The sequence below is a fragment of the Orbicella faveolata genome, unplaced genomic scaffold (genome assembly GCF_042242905.1).
Source record: "Orbicella faveolata isolate gen_17 unplaced genomic scaffold, um_ofav_v1 contig_3, whole genome shotgun sequence".
Lineage (NCBI taxonomy): Eukaryota > Metazoa > Cnidaria > Anthozoa > Scleractinia > Merulinidae > Orbicella > Orbicella faveolata.
In genome coordinates this window covers 1,033,759-1,051,374 of record NW_028301558.1, presented here as the reverse complement: position 1 = coordinate 1,051,374, position 17,616 = coordinate 1,033,759, and the positions used below count along the sequence as shown (strand labels likewise).

The window sequence follows — 17,616 nt, the reverse complement described above, 5'->3', positions numbered from 1 at the left end:
TTGACATACTACCCACAGTAATCCTGTGCCTGTGCTGCTCTCCTCCAAACCCCAAGCTTCTCAGCTAAACACCCTGGGTAGTCCAACACAGGAGAGCATAACAGAAACAGCCCCTGAACCAATGGCAGCACCATCTCAAAATATATCAGACTGTCCAGTCGACCAACCAAGTCCAATGTTATATAGTAAAGGGAAAGTGACTTGCCCTCAGTCTGGATCAAATACCCAATAAGGCATGAAACAAAACAACCGAGATTAGATCAGGCTGTATGTCCAAACTACTTGTGTGCATAGACCTGTGCACTACCATTTCAGCCATCAGTATGGGGGCATGAAATGGTGACATCCCAACATTACAATGGACACGGTGTGCAGTATGCATAGTGGTGAGGCAGAGACTGGCCGTTCTCTTAATACTGGAATCTTGAAAGCCAATAACTAATATCTCATGATTAAACTTTCACACAGGTCCTCAAATTCACAGGATTCTGCCAGCTGGCCCACTCACATCATAATCAATCAATAACCTCATGTTCAGCTTGATTGTTGAATTCATCAAAACTTCAGGACAACTCGGATTAATATTAATCCATGGATTATAATAATAATAGATTATTATAATTCAGTAATAGATTAAGGCAAGGCAAAAAAATTGGAAGGATTAGATTATTAAGATCATTTGGATTAATATTAATCTCAGAAATTAAAAAGTTGCGACAGGCCTGCACAACTCCCATTGTACCCAAATGCGTATTTTTTGCCTTTAGCGTTTGTCATGTACTTACGCATTGTTTAGACTCATTTTTATTGCAAGATTTGTTTGAAGTCTCTACATGTTTGCTTTCAAGGGACAAAATACGAAGCTTTCCGTGAACATTTTACTTACTTGCATTATATATTATGACGCCGGGCCAGGCTGTGATAAGAACTGTTTGCAAGCAGTAGGTACATCCTTATCACAGAAATCATACTATTTGTCCTCGAATGGTTTTCTTCGGAGATGCTGTAGCTTTACTTCAAGAAAGCTATATGTTTCTCTAGATACAAATTTTATGGATTGTTGAAGCAGTTGAACAGTTGACATCATTGTCCCAGGTTAGAAGTGGCAACATTCTCATTACAGTGAATAACAAGACATGTATAAAGTATCATTATCAACGCATACAGGATATATTATCAGCAAGGTCACTTGCCAACATAATGCTAGGGTTCTTCCGTACAGCTGAGATTGGTGGCAGCTCTTCAGTAAGTCAGGCGCCCACGTGGACCTCATCAGCTAACCCACCAGCAACAATAGCCCCTTCTATGACATCAATCCTGAAACCCTGTCCTTCATCACAAACTCCTACTCTAAGTCCAGTATATACGTAGACGGTCCATTTTATGAAATGCTCCCAAGGAAATGGCAATCTCTATGGATCCAACTCAGAAAGGCTAAGTCTTTCAGCAATAACTGGAAGGGATTCACAGATTTCCTTTGATGACGTGCGTACTGACATCCATTTCACTTTGTTATTTTTTAAGTTACTCAAGATCTTTATTCTATTCTACATTAAGAATTTTCATGGCCCTGCAAAAAAGTCAGTTGCAACTGTACTGTATTACCAGCAGAGCTGACACAACTGCCAACTTCTGCTACTAAAATATCATAACCATTAATAAAGATTGCAAAAGTTGACTGAGTGTAACAACATAAAAGAGTTTTCTTCACAAACTACTAGCACAAGAAGCATATCCATTGTGGTTGGAATAGAATATTTTCTTTATTGACAGACTTGTACAAATTTGTGCCGCCAGGTCTGTGTCATATGAACGAAATATTTCCACAGCTTATATAGTTATGTAAAGCGATTGATACCATTATTTAACAAATTGCCAAGAGATAGTGATAAGGATGCCTTAGATTGTTAAATGATGTCAATCTTCAGAAGCTTTGGTCAAAGATTAATCCTAGGTAGGAATAATATTAATGCTACAAAGGATTAATAGGAATCCTATGTAGGATTGATATTTATCAGATTAATATTAATCTTACATAAGATTAATATTAATCCTGATTAATTAAGGCATGGCTCGAACCTCAGTAAAGGATTATAATAATCTATTACTGGATTATAATGATCTATTACTGGATTATAATAATCCATTGCTGGATTATAATAATCATTAGGATTAACATTAATTCGATCGATATTAATGCCAGTTGTTCTGAAACTTGACCCCTTAAAATAACATGTTTCTGTGGCATAAAATGGTTGCTTAACTGAGGAATACAGAATCTTTTCAGGGTGTTCCTGATCTGCATCTGTTAAGATAGCAATATTCATAACTTCAAATTCACAGTTCTGGTGCTTTTGAAGGCAAAAATTCCTTGATCACACTCTGCTACTAATACACAAATTTGCTGCCTCTTGTCCCTTCTGACACCAGATTGAAGCTTGAGATATTCAAGAGGTGAGTGACACTAACACAAATAAAACCCAGGAAGCCATAGATATAATTCTGCCCTTTGTTATAGATCCTTTGGGTTAAACATGCGATGCTTTATAATCTTCTTTAATGAAAAGTTGTTGAGATCATAGGATTTGCATAAGAGGGGAGCTGGAGGTCTGCTCATCTACCATGACTAATCTTCAGTAGAATTTTGTTCTTGCAGAGTAATTTTCAAATTCTTTTTGTCTCAAAATTTCTTTTGAGACGAAAAGGCATGATATAAGATTGCTGTTTTTCCACTTAGTTGAAACATACCATTTCTTATATTGAGGCCTTACATTCATGCATTCAAGCATACAATGTGTGGTTATGTGTACATGTACATCTGCGCACTCTGTGTGATCCCTGCCTTGCAGAGGACTTTTCACAGCTTTAGACTATTTGGTCTAACCATCCCTGATTGCTCAGAGCGTGAAATGTTAAACTGGATGATAGAGTATATTATTTTCAAATCAATACTCTATCGTCTCTCTATAAAAATTAAAATAAAAAAAAAGATTATGGGGAATTTTTATCATCTAATCCTTACAAAGACACTTGTAAACAGCTGTTTCTGCCTTTTTAAAGCAACAGTTAGCTTTTTGTTGCATGATCAAGTAAAGGGGAAAATTTTAACACCTGGTGCACTGCAGGTGTTGAAATAAACCCCTTAAACCTTCTTACCAAAGAATAAGCAAATGAACAAGACTGACAACATTAACTTGATCATACAATGCACTTTGAATGTACTGTAATCTACCTCAAGCAACTTAAACCAAACCAAGTATTCACACTCTGCATTCCGACAACGCGCAGGGCTGGTGATTCATTTTGCATCAACTTGATGCTGTTGTGCTGTCCTGAAACTCCACAAGCTCCATCGCCACTTGCAGTTTTCTAATACCATCATCACTGATCCCATCCTATGCAGTTGAATTTCTCAAGTAGTTTCCCATATAGTTGTCATGAATCATGCCTGTTTTAAAATACCTCCAAGAATATTTCATATTAAGTTTCATGTTCCATACTAAAAATGCAAAGTACATTAACATTTGTCACAATCAGAAATATATTCTGCAATAAAATTAGAGCAGAGGAAGGGGAAGGTGGGGTTATCCATCCTGACTTCTTTCTTCACTTTTTTCATTTCAAAGCTGGACCTAAACAGGTTGAAAGGCTGGCCATTTTCTTTCGCATGTGTTGGAAGATTAGACACTGACAAAATATGTTGACTTCGACATCTTGCTTTTGAGTCTTGCAAAATTCTGGTTGGTATTAAATTACAAGTCATGAGAGTTACATGAGCTCTTTAAGATCCAGTCACTACAGACCTTCGATTTCATATTAAACTCCTCACTCTTATCACCATTTTAGATGATCAATCTGATCAAGAACAGACTTAAAATTAATTATGAGTGAAGTATCCACCATACCAATACATGCCAATCTGGATGCACAACTTCAAGTTTTACTAATTTAGAGGTTTTCTGTTTCTCATTGCTATCCCAAACTTAAATCCACCCAAGGAAGGGAAGTTTGCTTAAAAGTTATTTATAATATAAAATTTTAGGTTTGACCAGCAAAGCTGCTTGGAGACTCTTTATTATCTATGGACGTTCCCTTAAAATAGCCTGTGGCAGTCTGGCCAACTTATAAATTTTGTCTTTTCCATATCCATTAATGCTTCCCAAGCCAAAGTCCCATTATAAGGTATAAACTGTACCAGACAAATTAACTGGAAAAGGTGGGAAAGGACTATACTTAAGCGTTACCTACCAGTAAGTCCTAAGTCAATTCATTGCCAGCTGCTAGCATCAGTCAACTACATGTACATGTATCTAGCCAGCTTAAATTTGGCTGCTCGAATATCCAAATTGATGTATGGTCTGCCTTTGAGATGTTGAATCAGAATTCTTCATGATTTAAAGTTGACATCACAAGTGTGCACTGTTGACAATAACTTTTTTGCCAATGTTGGGAAGGGGTAGTGGGAGGTTGTGCGGGGGTAGGAGCTGATGGCCTAATGGTAAATCAGTTGGACTCTGGATCAATAGGTCCAAAATGGAGCCCAAGCCAGAGTTGCTGTGTCATGTTCTCGAGCAAGACACTTGACTCTCCCAGTACCTCTCCCCTCCAAGGAGTGAAAATGGTACTGACCGATTGTAGGAGCAACCTGACAAAAACAAGGGGTAACCTGTGATAGACTAGAATCCCATCCATAAAGAGAGTGGCAATACCCCTGGGCATTTCATGTTGCAGAGACCAAAGGTAAGCACCAGCACTGATGAGCCATCTGGCTCATCCATATCCCGAAGGGGTGGAACAGAGTTCCCTACCCTGCAGCCGGTGAAATAATCACTAGAGTGTTCTCATTCCGAGCCGCAAAGACCAGACGAGGGATTTGATTTCCTGTTTAAAGCAAACCTTTTCCCATAAAAGTTTAACCCCCTTGACTGGATGTACCAACAAAACGTTCAAGTGAGGGAGGGAAAAGGACATTGGTTAATATGCATTTCAAACAGACAGCTACACTGCAGACGGCTGGAAATGTAAAATGACAGCTTGGGACCAGGGTAATGGTGGATCATGGAATGAGGAGAGGACATCGGAGAGTGATGCTCCTCGAGTGCAGCTGTACAGGCAAGTTGATTCAAGAACCCACAATGAAGGATGATCCCCCAGTGGTGATGTGGTTGGCATGTGGTGTTGTGGTAACCAAGGCCACTATTCAGATTTCTGAAGGAGCCATTTCTTATTATAGAAAAAAGACAGGCAGCCTTTGTAACAACAGTTATTCCTTTTGATATTTAAATGCCACATCTGATAGGGATGAAACTCAGCTTTTGATATTTGTTGAAAATTGGGAGAATAATGCATTCCATGCCCAGTAGAAATAATGTTACATGTTCCAAGCCATAATGGCAGTAGGCGGGGTGGAGAGTGAGACATGGTGGCGGATCTTTCCTTCATGTCAGTGACATTTCTGTCCTTCAGGCATTCAGTTCAAGATGCTCAAGTGTATATCTTGCAGGAACTACAGTGCAAGGATTTTCTGGCTGTGATGAAGCAAAATCATCCATGCATTCAGAAAAAGTACCAGGTGATGAAATGACACATCTTGATGAAGAGGTGGCTAACAGCAATCACATGAACTGAGGAGGATTCAGGTTATCTGCCCAAAGGTGTCACAGCAACAAAGATGCCGCACATGCACCCCTGCCCACGCGTGCCAAACTTTGCCTCCAACCATGCGCTCCAGTGCCGCGCCATCACCACATCTGCATTGCCTCCACCTTTGCTGCTGTAACACCTTTGTGCAAAAGCATGGTGAATCCTCCCCACCTCATGTGACTGATGTAAGCTACTTCTTTGTCGAGGTGTGTCACTTCATTGCTTGAGACTTCTCCTAAATACATGGAAGATAATGCTTCATCACAACTAGAAAATCCCTGCACTGTAGTTCCTGCAAGAACACACTCAAACATCTTGAGCTAAATGCCAAAAGGATGGAGACGTCTCTGAAATGATAAAAGGATCACCAACCATGACTTTCTTTCCACCCCATCTGCTGCTCTGTTATAGTATAAAACATGTGACATCATCCCAACCAAGCATGCAATACATCATTTTCCTAATTTTCAACAGCCAATCAGAAGCTGCACATCATCCAAATAAGGTGTGTCATCTGAATATCAAGCACGAATAACTGTTGTTTTATAACCTATCTTTTTCCTATAACAAAAAGACTCATTCAGAGGTCTGAATTCTAACCTTGGTGACCACAATAACATGTGCTAACCAAATCACTACTGAGTAAGTCTCCTTCACTGTGGACTCCTGAATCAACCTGTCTGTACCACCAGACTCAAGGGGTACCATTCCCTGATTTCTCACCCCATTACACAATCCACAACTGCCCTGGTCCCAATCTGCCATTTCACATTTCCAGTCGTCTGTTGCATAACTGCTTGCTAAAAGTGCATGTTAACAAATGCCCTTTCCCTCCCTCACTTAAACGTTTCATGGTATATCCAGTAAAGGGTGTTGGACTTAAATGGTGAAAGGTTTGTTTCAAACAGGACACCAAATCCCCCTGCCAGTCTTTGTGGCTAAGAATGGGTACATTCCAGTGATGTCTTCCCTGGCTATAGGGCACAAAAGTCTGTTCCATTCCCAAGGGAACAGAGAAGCCAGATGGATCATCAGCACGAGTGCTCCCCTCCAGTTTCTGTAACATGAAGTGTCTAGGAGTGTTGCTTCTCCCCTTGGATGGGATGCTAGTCCATTGCAGGTGACCCCCAGCAATTGTCAGGTTGCCCTAACAAATTGGCCAGTACCATTACACTCTTGGGTGGAGAAAGGCATTGCAAGGGTAAGGTGTCGTACTTGAGAACATGACACAGCAACCCCAGCTTGGGCTCCATGTTGGACGTATTGATCCAAAGTCCAACTAACTAACCATTAGGCCATCAACTCACCACCCCAACCTACAACCCCCGGCCGGCCCACCACCCCTTCCCAACATTGCCAAAAAGTAATTGCTGACAGTGCACACTTGTGATAACACCTTTAACTTGAGAAGAATTCTGACAAAACATCTCAGTGACATGCCATATATTAAATTTGATATTCAAGTAGCCAAATTTAGCCTGCCTTGATACATGTAGTTGATTAGTAGAAGCAGTGAGAGAACTTAGGGCTTACCAGTAAGCAATGTATATAGACTACAATTGTTTCTCTTTTTGCTGCCTGGCTCATTCTCAGTAGAGTAACCAGTGAACTCTTAATGTATTCTCTTCCTATGGTTAGACGTTTGTTTTGCTTTATCCTGTTAATTTGGTCAGGGCTTGACACTAATGGTAGCCAACTTGCCACAGGCTAGAGTAGGAATTAAGTTTTGGCTACAGAGCTGGGTGCTATTTTTTCAACTTACTGGCCTTGTGGCTAGTGACAACTTATATGTCACTAAACAAAAAAAAAATTGCTAGCCAAGTGTTGATGTTGACTGGGTGCAATAACAGCAGAATCACTAGCAAGACTTGAAAACACAATGCAAGCGACTCTCTTTAATACATTATGGAATTAATTTTAAAGGAAAAAATACACAATGCAATTTTGCATCTGAAACCTCTTGACCAGTTGACATACAGTTGGCACACCTTGTGTCACGCTTGACTGGTAATGTTAAACAGAAGGGCGAACCAATTTATGACCGAATTGCACTGGTTTTAATTTTGTTCAATGGCTTCATGTTTTCCTCACATCAAATCTCTCAAGCCAACAGATCACAAAGAAAAATCCAGTGATTTTCCTGAAAAGACTTTCAGGACTCTTTGATACCTCCTTGTAAAAATATCCAGACCCCAAGACGTCATTGTAAAAACTGTCGAGACTTCTTCAGTCTCTTCACAGACAGGAGCTGTAGAATTCAAACTGTTTCAAAGGCAGCATTAGCAAAATTTGACTGCTAATAAAGGTCAAAGGAAATAAATCTTTCTCACGTAATTATTTCTGCAGTGGTAAGTTCTGTCAGTATGGAAACAACAACAAATCACCTGTATGTTGTTACGCTAAATGAAATGTAATCCATTTACAGTTCTGCACGATTTTGTACATGATTTTATCAGGGTGCTCATGTTTTGTGCTACTAATTTGTAACAAGAAAAGAACATCGATGTATGCTTTCAGAAAATGCTGTCTTGTTTGTCAAATATTTCTTTCAACATAATAACATGCTCAGTTTTTATACCCTTTCAAGTACCAAACAACGAAAAGTAAACATGATAACACCACAATGAAATTCTTACCTTGTTTCCGAGAAAAGTGTTAGTGTTTGTCTTCATTGAGGAAGACAGCAACTAGTTTGGCCAATTTCATTTTGTTTACTAGCCAAAGTGGAAACCTACTAGCCACAGGGCTCGACATTAATGGTAGACACCTCGCCACAGACTAGGAGACATTTTTGTTTTGGCCAGTAGGTTTCTGATTTCCACTAGCTGCTTTGGGTTAGTCTCAAGCAATGAACTGACACACCTCGACAAAGAAGTAGCTTACACCAGTGACATGAGGTGGAGAGGATTCACCATGCTTTTGCACAAAGGTGTTACAGCAGCAAACGTGGAGGTAATGCAGCTGTGGTGATGGTGCAACACTGGAGTGCATGGTTGGAGACAAAGGTTGGCGTGTGTGGGCAGGGGTGCATGTGTAGCATCTTTGTTGCTGTGACACCTTTGGGCAGACAACCTGAATCCTCCTCAGTTCACGCAATTGCTGTTAGCCACCTCTTCATCAAGATGTGTCATTTCATCACCTGGTACTTTTCCTCAATGCATGGAAGATTTTCCTTCATCACAGCCAGAAAATCCTTGCACTGTAGTTCCCGCAAGAGATACACTTGAGCATCTTGAACTGAGAAAATCATGCACAAAATCGTACAGAACTGCAAAGGGATAACATTTTATTTAGCATAACAACATAAGTGATTTGTCATTGTGCCCATACTGACAAAACTTACTACTGCAGAAATAATTACGTGAGAAAGATTTATTTCCTTTGACATTTATTATTCGTCAAATTCCACTAATGCTGCTTTTGAAACAGTTTGAATTCTACAGCTCCTGTCTGTGAAGAGAGTGAGGAGGCCTTGACAGTTTTTACAATGACGTCTTGGGATATCGATATTTTTTACAAGGAAGTCTCATAGAAAAACAGAGTTCTGAAAGTCTTTTATTGGAACTGGTTTAGTAGTAGTATTGGCATTATTGGACAATCTAGTCCATAATTTTATCGTCTGTTAGTAATTGTACATTTCCTTAAACATTTTCTGAGATGGCTTTGGAGTCCGATTCGTGATCGGCGGATGCAATGACAAGAACCACAGACATAAGTGGAATCAGTGGATGGAGCAAGGGCCCTGGCCTTCTGACGTTCTCTCCTGGTATCCGCTGTGATGTGCAGAAGCTTTTCTCCCTCTCGTAGGGCTTTGGTGCAATTTGTTTTCCATGCACTCCTGTCACTGGCAAGAGTCTCCCATGAATCGATTGGAGCTGGTTTACACACAAAGTAATTACCAACAATAGGTATTAAAGAGAGTCGCTTGCATTGTGCATTCAAGTCTTACTAGTAATTCTGCTGTTGTTTTACCCAGCCAACGTCAACACTTGGCTAGTTAATTATTTTTATTTGACTAGTAACATAAGGTGTCACTAGCCACTAAGCTAGTAAGTTGAAAATCTAGTGTAGAGCAACCTCGTTCCCAGGGTCTCTAATCTTACCGCCCTCTGGAGCGAGCGATGAGAGACCCTGGCTGGGTCTGGTCACATCCCACTTTGACAATTGAGAACATCAGGGAGGGGTCCTCTGTAATCAGCAATTTGTTGCGTTGAGCTTTGTCGAATTCAAAGTATTGCCCTGCGACTGCCATTATCTACGGCGTTTATCAATACTTAGCTTTCAGGCTGAAATTTCGAACAATATCTACTCCAACGTTTACCTAAAGGTTAAGCAAGTCTGTCTCAGGCAATTTAGTGGTCGTGATTTTCAGTGTTGCCGTCTTACCCACTGGATTTATGGAAAGTCACTCATATTTCAACTGTGGGCGTCGAGCAGCACAATTTCATCCCGTAGTACTTGTTGTTTCTCCTCTGAATGCACACGATCAAATTGGTGCAAAAAACATAAGAATGTCTCCAGGAAAACGTATAACTTTCCCAAAGTAAAGCTACGACAGTCTCTGAAGAAAAGCTGGACGAAGATAAATATGATATTCGTGCAACGCACTTTGCAAACAGTTCTAATCAAATAGCCGGGCCTGGCGTCACCTGCGGTGTCACAATATCGAATGCAAGTAAGCAATATCTTTGTGGAATATTTTAATCTTTGTCCCTGGAGAGCCAATACTTAGAGCCTTAAAACATATCTTGCAATAGAAACGAACCTAAACAAAGTATAAGCACGGCATGGCAAATTACAGAGGTGTCAAACTCTGAGAAGCGACGTGCACTTAACAGCGGAAACCATGCAGACCTGTGACCTCTAAAAATGCTGTAACATAATCAAACGACTCCGCTCAACTGATAATTTCCATTTCTTCTTGCAACATGGCCAACCAGGGTCTCTCTTCACTCACTCCAGGGAGCGGTAAGATGAGAGACCCTGGGAACGAGGTTGAGTGTAGAGCCCTGTTGGTAATTTTTTTCATTCTTTTTCAGAACAAGAGCAAGACAACAAAACACAATTTTGCTATTCCATTTTTGGGGGCTATTCAATTTCCTTTCTTCTGCTAACCCTCTTCATTCACCTTCACCTATCTCTTTTGTGACTAGGTGTCACACAACGCCTCACCCCTCTTTATTGCTGTATCTTATCCACAAAAAATTATTCTGTTCCACGACATATGGTTCTATACATGCTAACTTACAGGCAGCATCCACTACCTGTTAAGTACACTAATATGATGCAATATCAAACAATCTAACTATCAGTGAGCAATGGACAATAAACACACTCGAGGCAGGAAAGAATATTTTGCAAATCCACCAAAATGCGAGCAACAGCGATGAAATGCTGCAAGAGAACAAGGAACTTTGGGAAAAAAAAATCAAGAACCGACCAAACAAATATCTACTTTCCATTGAGGTATGATGGATACTTCACTAAGACTAAATTTATAGTTTGTAGTTCGCTCAAGTATATACCGAAGGGCCAAGCTCACAAGTTGATCTTGTGACCATAATTTTCAGTGGAATGAAGCACTGCTCATAAAGCCCATATCCAGATTTTACTTGTTCATAACCATAACCTGCACAATTAAAAACATTTTGTGATCTTACCGTGAAATAGCATTGACAACTTGGGCCTTTCAATTCAAGCTAGGGTTGTAAAACAGCGACAGCTACTGTAGTGACCTGGTTAAACATAGATATCAAAGCTAGACTTCCTTCAACTGACCGTAAACTAAACATGAGCAACATCTTTGGTCAAAAGCACGATGAAATAACTGTAGCTTACTTGATTTAAAAACTCCCGCGTCTTCCGCAAATTGAATATTTGAACACATTCGGACTAACCTCCTCAGGAGTAGGCCTACACCGAGTGGTTGCGAGTACAGTCTCGTTTGACAGCGGTTTCTGACAATGGAAAGGGACGTACTAGAAATCTGACCAATCCTCGTTTAGCTTAAAATTTCCCAATCTAAATCCAACATGGCGGACGAATTTCTACTTATGGGGTAGTTTTTTCCCCTAATCCTGAAGCGTTGAAAGGCTGTTTCTTTCAAAGCTACTTTCCTTGACAGAAGGGGTTCAAGAAGGCAAGCTATTTCTTTGTCCTTAGGCCGTCAGAGTAGTGGAGGAGCGTTTACTACTCATGAAAATCGCCGAATACAGCAAGAGATAAAGTGGACTAAGATCAGAGATCGCCTTGGTTATGTTGCCATTGAGAAATCTTCCCTTCCAACTGGGGCAGTTTGTACTTGGTGCCTGAAAACTTCAACTGCAATAAGATGCCGTTACTGTGGGCCTCAAACGTTTTTGTGTCGCGAATGCGCTAGGAAACTTCATTCCAGTATCACCACATACCATGTTTTAGAGTTGTAGAAGGTACAGCAATGACCTGATCATCTCTTTATTTATAAAAAATTAACTCACTTTACTTAAATGTACATTTATACGTACATGTAGTTGTTGCAAACTATTAGCTTTAATATATAAGCTTACACCGTGTGTAAAACATCTGTGTAGTAAAATACGTTTTATCCAAGAACAATCACACAGAAATTAATCTTAAGCCCACCTAGTTCAGAAGTAACCTTATCTGCCAACACTATTAATTCAAACTTCAGTCTGCTATCTGGTAATGACTGGCAGCGATGTAGCAGGATACATCCTGCTACATCGTGATAGTTTACGTGTAAGCTGGTTTAAGGCCGTTGACCGTACATGTTAGCCAATGTTATAAAACTAACAAATTGTACTAGTGTACTAATTATAGCTAGAAACAACCAGAAACAACAGATCAGTTATAATTGCTAGCACTATATTTTATACATTGCCACTAAAACTTTTGAATGTTTCATCATAATCTATTTACCCTTGTTTAATCATATGTATTTTTATTTAGCCTAGTATATTACTTACTTCCAATATAGTTGTATGCACTTAGGAGCCTGCCTGATTTCTTGCTAGGTTAGTTAGGTACCCCAAATTACAGTGCAGCTCAGATATATGCAAACTACGCATACGCATTTTATACGATCATATTTTGCATATACGCATACATCAATACGCGCACATCAATACGCGCACATATGTGCATGTATATGCCCACATATACAGGTATATACGTGCATATATGTCTCTTTGTTATGCATTCCCATAGGTTTCTTTATGTGAAGCATTGTTAGTCAAACAAAGGACATATTTCTGGGAATGAAAATGCTTCAAAGCGAAATTTGCATATTGTTAAAACATCGTGCCAATCAATGAAAGCTATTATATTTTGAGTTTTCAATCACTTCGCAAATTCACTGAGAAACTACCGTTTATTAACACTTGCCTGATCTTTAGCTACCAAAAATGGGAAGAAAATTGAAGCAGTCTCTTGAAGTCCCTATTTTAACACGTGAACTCTATGTTTTTACAAGTAAAGATCTATGTTTCAGCATGTGTCGGGAAGTTGTTTGCAAATGTTTCTTTGTCTGAATTAAGCGTTCTGAAGATCCTAGTCAAAAAAATAAAATCTCTGGTTATATTTGACACAGATCATTTATTCAAATGGTAAAATACTCTTTCCTTGACGAAAAAATTGTTTATCCAAGTTTCTATGGTGCGCTGCTCATGTTTAGTTATTTTTTCTGCAAGAAAACGTTCTGTGTTTCGACACGCATTGGCAAGTCATTTGCAAAATGTTTATTGTCTGAACCGTTCTGAGGATCCTTTTTGAAAAAATGATATCTCTGGTTCATTTAAACTGTGAAATAATCCTTCTTTAGCCAAAGAATTGTTTACCAAAGTTGCTATGGCGTGCTGCTCACATCTAGTTATTTTTTTTCTCCAGGGAAAAGTTCTGTGTTTCAGCATGCGTCGGCAAGTCGCTTGCAAGATGTTTATTGTTTGAAGGCTACTTTGAAGTATTCCAAAGACATTGTGGAAAAATGATATCTCCCATTATACATGTACATGTATCTGACACAAACCGTTCATTCAAATGGTAAAATACTGGAAGTTTCTATGGTGCGCTGCTCACATTTTGTTATTTTTAATTTTCTTCAAGGAAAAGTTGGGTGTTTCAGCACACGTCTCCAAGTTGCTTGCTTGGACCCTTGTTCACTTTGCGTCAAAAAAATGTTATCTTTCGGTTGTGTTTGCTCCATGAAGATGAAATTGCTGAAGCGTGTATCTCCGGTTCTATTTGACAAAAAAACAGTAAATTTATGATTTAACGGCAAAATACTCTCTCTTTTAATTAATATTCAGTCAGTTAATTTTGTGTCAAGTGCCCAATTGCAAAATGTTAGTTTGAGCTTACATTTTGCTAATAAGTCGTCTGAAGGCATATGTGCATATACTGTATACATGTGTTCAAAATAAAGAAAACTCTTTCTTGCTCTGGGGCAAGCTGTCAAGCCATTGAAAACAACAATGACCTGTTAAGAAAAGAAAAAAACAATAGGTTAGCTCATACATACATGTACTAATCAGGCATATGCGTATATACTGTATAATTATGTGTATATGCATACGCGTATGTGCGTATATATGTATGTATACGCACATACGCATATTGGGCTGACGCGAATTATGCGTATTTTTTGGTTCAGATATATCTGAGCTGCACTGTAGTAGTACTGCAGCCAGTTAGAATGTGATTGTTATTATTATGATTTTGCACAGGATGGAATGTTTGTTCCTCTTTTTCTAAATCATTTCATTTTGAAAAAATTTAATCACCACTGCTTGTCTGTGGAGATTCAGAGTATCACCTGTATAGATGAATACGGTAAGATATTTTTTGGTATAAATTTGTATATATAATTACAAGTTTTGTTATTAGTATGTTAAAGTTGCATAACTGCAACATGGATAATTATTTACCAGGTTATCAATTACACGGTTTTGCATATAGGTAACCATCATTCCAAGAGAATTGCATTCTCAGTTTCAGGTGTAGTGCATCAAGTATTTTGTACTTGTAATTGATTGTTTCTTTTTGAAATGTGCATTCCAGGATTTTTTCAAGAATAGCAGTTATTCCTATCAGTAAAGTTGGTGGGAAACAAAGGTTGGAACACTGCCTTAGTTTAAAAGCTGAATTACAGCCAGTCCTTGAAAGGACATTTCTCAGTGTAGGGACACTGATAGAGCTGGGATCCTCCTTTGTAACAATGAGAGAAGATGACCTTTTTAAAGAGATGTATGTAACATCATGGGAGAAACAAGACTGGATATGAGGAGCCAAATGAATTATGCTCTTGTTTTGTTTGCAACTGGAAAGGTAAGTATATAGGCAGGTAATGCAACAAAATTCTGACAATCTTGATTTTGTTTTCGGTTCTCTGAAAATACTTTAGAGAATCAGTAAGAGAAATTTCCTTTTTTTTTCAGAGTTTGATCTGTACTCCAATTTTCAATTTAGTTGAACCTAAGGAGTAGAGTTTATTGTCTGTGTTATCAAAATGTCAGTAATATTATAGAAGTGGAAGAAGAAACTTCATAGAAACTTCGAGTATTTTACCATTTGAATGAACGGTTTGTGTCAGATACATGTACATGTATAATGGGAGATATCATTTTTCCACAATGTCTTCGGAATACTTCAAAGTAGCCTTCAAACAATAAACATCTCGCAAGCGACTTGCCGACGCATGCTGAAACACAGAACTTTTCCCTGGAGAAAAAAAATAACTAGATGTGAAGTGGAAGTGAATTCTGGTTTCCATGCCAGGGCAAAGTATGTGAATCCATACCATACTTTTAAAAATATGTGATATTTATGAATGTGGGTCTTATAAAAGTTGTGAAATTTAACAAATTGACACTGGTTTTTTTAAGTATCTGTCCTCTTATTAATGGTAAATTGCATCATAAAGTTCATTGTCAAAGTAGTCTGCAGATCCACTTGCCTTCATCCATACAACTTTGACAATGTAATATTTATGACCAAATTTATCATCAATAAGAACACAGATGCATAAGAATCTGCTTGCTGTGTTTTTTATTTTCATTACAGTGAAACCTGTATTAGGCGGACACCCTTCTAGTGATTGCTAGGCAGACACCCTTACTAGTGTCTGCTTAACACAGGCTGTCAGCTCAAAACAGGTTCTAGTATGTTGTGCAATAATAGTCAATTATTAACCGTTTTGTAACACAGCTTAGCATGTAACATCAAAGAATAGCTAAGACTGCTCATAGCACAATGTCCAGTTGATCACTGCATCAATCTGGAATAATCACTCAGCTTAAAAACGATATTGCTGAACAATGTACAGGAGTCTCAGCTGAACCTTTAGAAGTAAAATGAGCCCTTTAAGTGTCCGCTTACTGCAGGTTTTGTGCAACAAAATGTCTTAATATTGGCGTCTGCATCTGTTTAATTAAGAGGTGTCTGCTGAATGGCGGTTGATTTTTAATTACTGTAAATGTGGGGAAAAAATTTTGGGACTTATTAAAGCTGGTGTCCACTTAAAAGAGGGTGTCTGCTTAATATGGGGTCTGCCTAATACAGGTTTCACTGTTAACAAAATCCAAAATTGTCAAATGGAGGCTTCACTAGAGGAAAACACCGGTTAAAAGCTAAATTGAAGTAAGCCAAAATGATCCATAGAATCACGGCCTTTATTCCACTGGGAAATTCCTGAAAACATACTGAATTATTCCCAAGTTTAGTTTATTTTCATCAAATACTCGAACACAGCAAAAAAAGGGTTCTACTGTATTGCGGTAAATTTTCATGCCAAACTACAATAATTTACCCAATCTTTTTCACTTCACAGTTGAATTCATTATATTCACAAGCTGATCTTCAGGCTAGCTATCTGTTAATCCTGTTTAGATGCAATTTTTGGCTATATTGAGAAAGCAAAATCATATGCTAAATGTCGCTGAAACTGTTCACGATGATGTCAGCTGTGAGTCTGTACTCCTACTGATGATAAAAATACATGTAAGCCAGTGATCGTGCAAGAAAGTAGGCAGTCATTGTGAACAATGAAATGTACTTGTAAAATTGAGTCTCTCTATAACCACTGACAACAGATGAAGATGGGCTACAAACACAAGACTATATATTTTTGATTGTGACTTGATCTTTGTACAGACAGTTTTGTTGAGCAGACATACATTGCTATGGAGATTAAGAATGAGATCAATGGTAGTAATATAGAATGAAATTTATGAAACCTGGGTTTCAAAACTCCCTAGACTGTTAGCTGGGAAACAGTTATATGTTACGGATGTGGTCATGGTATTTAAGAATTGAGTCATAGAGGGTTATTCATTAACAGTAAGAAAATAAAAAAATCTTACAACATGTACTTTTGGCAAATTATTTGTAATAGCTTTACCTTAGACTGACATCAATAAAATACCGCAAGGGAGCTTAATTTTGAAATTTGTTTCCTTGTAGATACTAGGGAAACTCCAATTGAAAGAAGCCTATCTTAATATAGTAGAGAGCCTCTTCTCTGAGAAAGTAGTGCCCAGGCACATGCAGCTTCTGGATCAAGATGAAGGGAGGGCAGACAGTGCTGTTGATTATAATGAGGAGGAAGTGGCAGAGATGACGGCAGTGGTCAACAGGATTGTTCAAAGCTGTTCCGTTGTTCCTGAAAAGGTCTTGCTTAATTTGGTTTTGGTTTATTATATACTTTTGGATAACATGTCAAATGCAATAACTTATAATTTGCTTGAGTGAAAAATAATGTACAAATGACACAATCCTGAGTTACATGTAAGTCAGGCTGCAGGAATTAATCACACATACATGTAAGACACATTGCTCATTATAGCCTAATACTGTTTAACCAATCTCATTTTGGCTATGTAATTGTATTTTTTTTTTTTTTCAGACAAAGCATTTCTTTATCCCAAAAACATCTTTCACCAAATGGAAGTGTGGCGATGTCTTAGGATTTAAAGTACTTGT

General features: G+C 38.5%; 1 protein-coding gene across 1 annotated transcript; it reads left to right on the top strand.

Annotated features, from left to right (window-relative positions):
• Positions 1–14,611: 14,611 nt before the first annotated feature.
• LOC149106004 (uncharacterized) lies at positions 14,612–17,540 on the top strand. The gene is made up of 2 exons (XM_089297324.1): positions 14,612–14,964; positions 17,098–17,540. Exons 1-2 carry the CDS (start codon positions 14,896–14,898, stop codon positions 17,383–17,385), a joined length of 357 nt encoding a protein of 118 aa, XP_089153450.1. The 5' UTR covers positions 14,612–14,895; the 3' UTR covers positions 17,386–17,540.
• The last annotated feature ends 76 nt before the right edge of the window (positions 17,541–17,616 follow it).

Excerpts from the sequence above, each read along its gene's own strand:
- LOC149106004 (XM_089297324.1), top strand. The coding sequence starts at position 14,896 with ATGGGAGAAACAAGACTGGATATGAGGAGCCAAATGAATTATGCTCTT. Across the intron at positions 14,965-17,097 it reads TTTTGTTTGCAACTGGAAAG|ATACTAGGGAAACTCCAATT; the intron begins GTAAGTATATAG and ends GTTTCCTTGTAG.